We start from the raw sequence: 4,612 nt of genomic DNA on the forward strand, positions 1-4,612 counted from the left end.
AACTTTGAGGAAAATGTGTTTTATTTCACAACTAAGGAGAAGCGTTCATCGATCTTTTTATATATATTTCTTTTTAAAAGTGTAACTTTTTATACATTATTTCATTCCGTTTTTCTTTTATTAAAGTCTGTTATGTATTTCTTTAGAATTTTTTATGTACCTATGTGTCTGCTGTTGCTTATTTCCATGCGTTTCAATAAACAACCACTATTATTTATAAATGGGTGTATATGTTACAGATATCCAGTGAGCGCTTATTGAGAGCAAGCGAGCATACATTTCCCTTGCTCTCAGTAAGCGCCCACTGATGCATGTGTTTCCTTTTTTGTGGCTTTTGTGTTTGTATTTTTTTTGCACCCAAACATATAAATTGATTACACCCAAACATATATTTGTTTGTAGGACCCAAACATATGTTATGTTTGGGACTGCTTGCAAACAAATATATGTTTGGGACATATGTTAGGGAGGCATTTTTTCTATGTGTGTAATCTAATGTAAAAAAATGGGTTCAACCAAGTCATAGCTTTATACGGGAGCTATATCAAAGTGTGGACCTATCTTGACAATTTTTGGTGGAAAAGTTTTGTAACTGCGGAGAACTTCAGATGTCAACTTACGGGTAGTTCTGTAAAACAATGTAGCTAAGACCTTTAAAATCCCAAAAACGGGAGGTACCGTTATATGGGGGCTATACCAAGACATGGACCTATGTTGACGATTTTTTGTGGAGAACTTTCGTGACCACATAGATCCTGTAACGTGGCTTTCTCGTAGGCTGGGGTAGACTCAGTCGTGTCCAGGGTCGCCGTAAGGACCCACTAAACCTTACGGAATGAAAGACGAGCAATCTCCCATTCCTGGGGGTAAGAATAGGAAATTTATTGATGTAAAACTAATTTATAATCTACTGATGTTTAAATACGATAAGAAGGATAATTGGAAGGATAAACCGATTCCCCGGCAACTTGGATACAATAAATGGTTTGATGATGATCGGGAACTCGGTGATTCGCCGTTCGGTAGTACGCGATCTGAAGATAATCGGGAACTCGGTGATTCGCTGTTCGGTTGTAGGCGATTTGAAGATAATCGGGAACTCGATGATTCGCTGTTCGGTAGTAGACGATTTGAAGATAATCGGGAACTCGGTGATTCGTGTTGTAGATGTTCGGCCACTCAGGGTTCGTATGTGTTCGGCCACTCGGTGATTCGTGTTGTAGATATTCGTCCACTAGTTCGGCCACTCGGTGATTCGGTGTTTAGGGTACAGTGTTCGGCCATTCGGTGATTCGTGTTGTAGATGTTCGGCCACTCGGAGTTCGTATGTGTTCGGTGTTCTGGGTTCGGACATTCGGTGATTCGTGTAGTAGATGTGTGGCCACTTGGAGTTCGTATGTGTTCGGCCACTCGGTGTTAGGGGTTCGGCCACTGATGATCGCTGTTCGGATACTAGGGGATTCGAGATGCAGGTGTTCGGCCACTCGGTGATTCGGTGCTGTAGCTGTTCGGCCACTGGGGATTCGGTGTTCGGCTACTCGGTGATTCTGCACTCAGCTCGGCTGTTCGGGTTGTCGTTCGTTAGTGTTAGTTCTAGGTTAGCCTCTACGGTATTCTACGAGTACTGACTAGTGGAACAACACCCGAAGGTGGAGTGGAACTACACCCGAAGGTGGAGTGGAACAACACACGAAGGTGGAGTGGAACAACACCCGAAGGTGGAGTGGAACAGCAACCGAAGGTGGAGTGGAACAGCAACCGATGGTGGAGTGGAACAACACCCGGAGGTGGAGTGGAACAACACCCGGAGGTGGAGTGAATGTATTAGCCACCGCGCAAAGGGGTAGCTCTCAAAAATACTTCCCAACCTCCTAACACTCTCGTGTCGGTTGGCGGACTACGAACACAGCAACTGTACTCAAGCCCGTATGGCTGGCTCCCTGCATTAGAAAGCCTCCCTTTCGCCAACGAAAGACATGTACCTACGTTAACGATTTTTTGTGGAGAAATTTCGTGGCCACTAATAACCTCAAATGCCGAATTACAACTAGTTCGATTAAAAATTACACATAAAGACAATTGACAGCAAATGTTTTATTGAACTGTGTTTACATTTATAAAGCTCAAAAAATTTCCACTTAAACTAGTAAAAAAACTGCAATATGGTGCTTAAGCAGAATTTATGTGTGTTGATTTAAAATTACATAATAAAGATTTATTCCACATATTATTCTCTTGGTTCACTCTTCTTCCGGTTCCCTCACATAGTTAAACCATTTCCTTATAAACTTATTTCCTTTGAATGCACGCCCAATTCTTTCCCCATACAATTCAAAAATAAATACCACAATGCTGGTGGTATAACCAACCGATAAAACGCACAGCATTGCCGATAATGTATTAAAAGTAACAAAGAATTCTGGTGATTTCTCCGTCTCATATATATAGTCAAGTTTACCATGTTGTTTAGCCCTCGCAAAGAGGGTACGCTTTTGGTATTCATATAGACCACTTTCACGTAGAGATAGAATGAAGAAGTGGAATAACTGCAGAAAATGACTATCGGCACGTAATTGAATTTGCAACGGATAAGGACCATGGCAAATATTTGAAAGTTTAAAACGCTTCGGATGCAAGTAGCGTTGTTGTTCATCGAAAACCACATATTCTTCCTTTGTGACCAAATACATAAACGACGAATTCAGCTGGGAACGATGATTTTGAATATCTTTGTATGGAGTTTCCATAATATTCGTCATATCATGACGTCCCACTTTATACAGCTTAGCAAACAGTTCAGCATCGTATGACCTTGTCATTATGGGTATCTTACCAGAGAGTATGTCTTCTAATTGAATTGGAGTTCCTTTGACAGACTTTGCTGTGAGGATAGATGTTAAATTAGTAGAAAATAGTTGTGAAATATACAATCCACTGAATGCAATGATGAAATATGTAATTATAAGGCGCACAAATGCAAACAGGCGTAGTCGTGTAAACGATGGTAATGGCAATTGTGGTATCGGTATGCCCAAGAGGACACAAAGTATCGAGAATGGTCTTAAACGTAACCAGCTATAACCGCGATGGACTCTACTGCTATATATTGGATAGAATTTCCAAAGTACTTCATACAGCATCATGAACGCGGTTACAAACAAAAACAATTTCCAATTTATAAAGCCATACAATTCAATGGTAAATGTCTTGGGGCGCGGCACCATAACACAGCGTGAGGTGCTAATGAACGGATAACTAAAATCAATGTTATCTTCATGACTGAGAATTGTCATTAGGTGGGGACTTATTTCGATTTCTCCACTGCGAAGTAGTTCAAAGATTTTCAAAACATTCATAATATACGAGTTGTTGACATTTAGAGGATACACATCCAAGGTGACATTGAGACGTGACATAAGCTCAATAACAATCCACGCAGCCAAGCCATCAGCTTTATATTTTTTCGTTATTTCATCCATATAAAAATACGTAGTAGGTATATCGGTTTGTACGGGCATATGGACGGTGTAGCCTTTAAAATCTCGAATTTTGTCTATAATGGGAAACCATGTCGACATTGGTTGCGAAGTGACATTTACAATTTGCAATGCGGGATATGGATCCATGGTCAGTAAATCTTGACCATTCACAATAACCAAAGGTCTCCTGAACTGATATTTCCACAACTGCTCAAATAAATGGCGATGATCATGGGCATAGGTAAGGGTGTACAGGACATAAATTGTAAAGCATGACCTACGATTGCGTGTTGCACGAGCTGTCGCATTCAAAACCGTATCATGAATACTGTGCATTAAGGTCAACACCAATGCATTGTTTCTAATATCGGCAATATCATACAAAGGCTTATTCACATCCACGTCCCTCAGAATCATTCGTGGTAGTCGATCAAAGTGATTATTTCTCTCATTTAAGGCCTTCAAAAACGCTTTTAACAGATGACTTTCAGACATCTTTGAATTGTAAATAACGTACAACGAAGTCATGTTCCAAAAGTCGGCAACGGTATTAAGCAAAATAGCGATTTTCTTTGGTTGAAATGTCTCCTTCACTTCAGCAAAATCCCCACCTTGTAAAATTTTATCCAAATTATCCACGCTAGCAATTCTCTTGGCCATAAAGATGCAAATCGAAGAGAAAATTATCAAATTTTTTAAATTCATTTTAGCAAAAGTTTACCGTAACTTGCTTCTTAATACTTAGTAGCTCCCTTTTAAAATGATTTCTAGTTGTCGGTTGCCGTTTATGGGACTTTAAAGTAAGGATGAACAAATTGAAATCTCTTGGGCATAATTTTTGTTTCAATGTAAAACTAAATAAACATGTAATTGATGGTCATATACTTCTGCAAACAGATTTCATTAATTACGGAGATCATTTCTATACCTAATTTTTCCATGGCTTTTTTGGGCACTGCTATTGCTGTATTGTGAGTTTTGCAATTTAATGATATATTAGGAAATTTGGTATTTTATACATTTTTGGGAGATACCAATCGCTGAAATAACAGTGGATTAAAAGCAATAATCTCAATGAATGGGTAATTGCTAATGTTATTTTAGGAGTATTCAAAACCCAACATAGCAGGTAC

At 39.3% G+C, this 4,612-nt stretch overlaps 1 protein-coding gene across 1 annotated transcript; it reads right to left on the reverse strand.

Moving 5' to 3' along the window:
* Window positions 1–2,240: 2,240 nt before the first annotated feature.
* Window positions 2,241–3,974, reverse strand: LOC141391909 (uncharacterized). Its single transcript, XM_073964643.1, has one exon. It carries the CDS (start codon window positions 3,972–3,974, stop codon window positions 2,241–2,243), a length of 1,734 nt encoding a protein of 577 aa, XP_073820744.1.
* Between the last annotated feature and the right edge of the window lie 638 nt (window positions 3,975–4,612).

This window comes from Musca autumnalis, unplaced genomic scaffold, assembly GCF_047663935.1.
Source record: "Musca autumnalis isolate F117 unplaced genomic scaffold, ASM4766393v1 scaffold_1, whole genome shotgun sequence".
NCBI classification, from domain to species: domain Eukaryota; kingdom Metazoa; phylum Arthropoda; class Insecta; order Diptera; family Muscidae; genus Musca; species Musca autumnalis.

Coding starts and splice junctions, on each gene's coding strand:
- LOC141391909 (XM_073964643.1), bottom strand. CDS start 3,974: ATGTCTGAAAGTCATCTGTTAAAAGCGTTTTTGAAGGCCTTAAATGAG.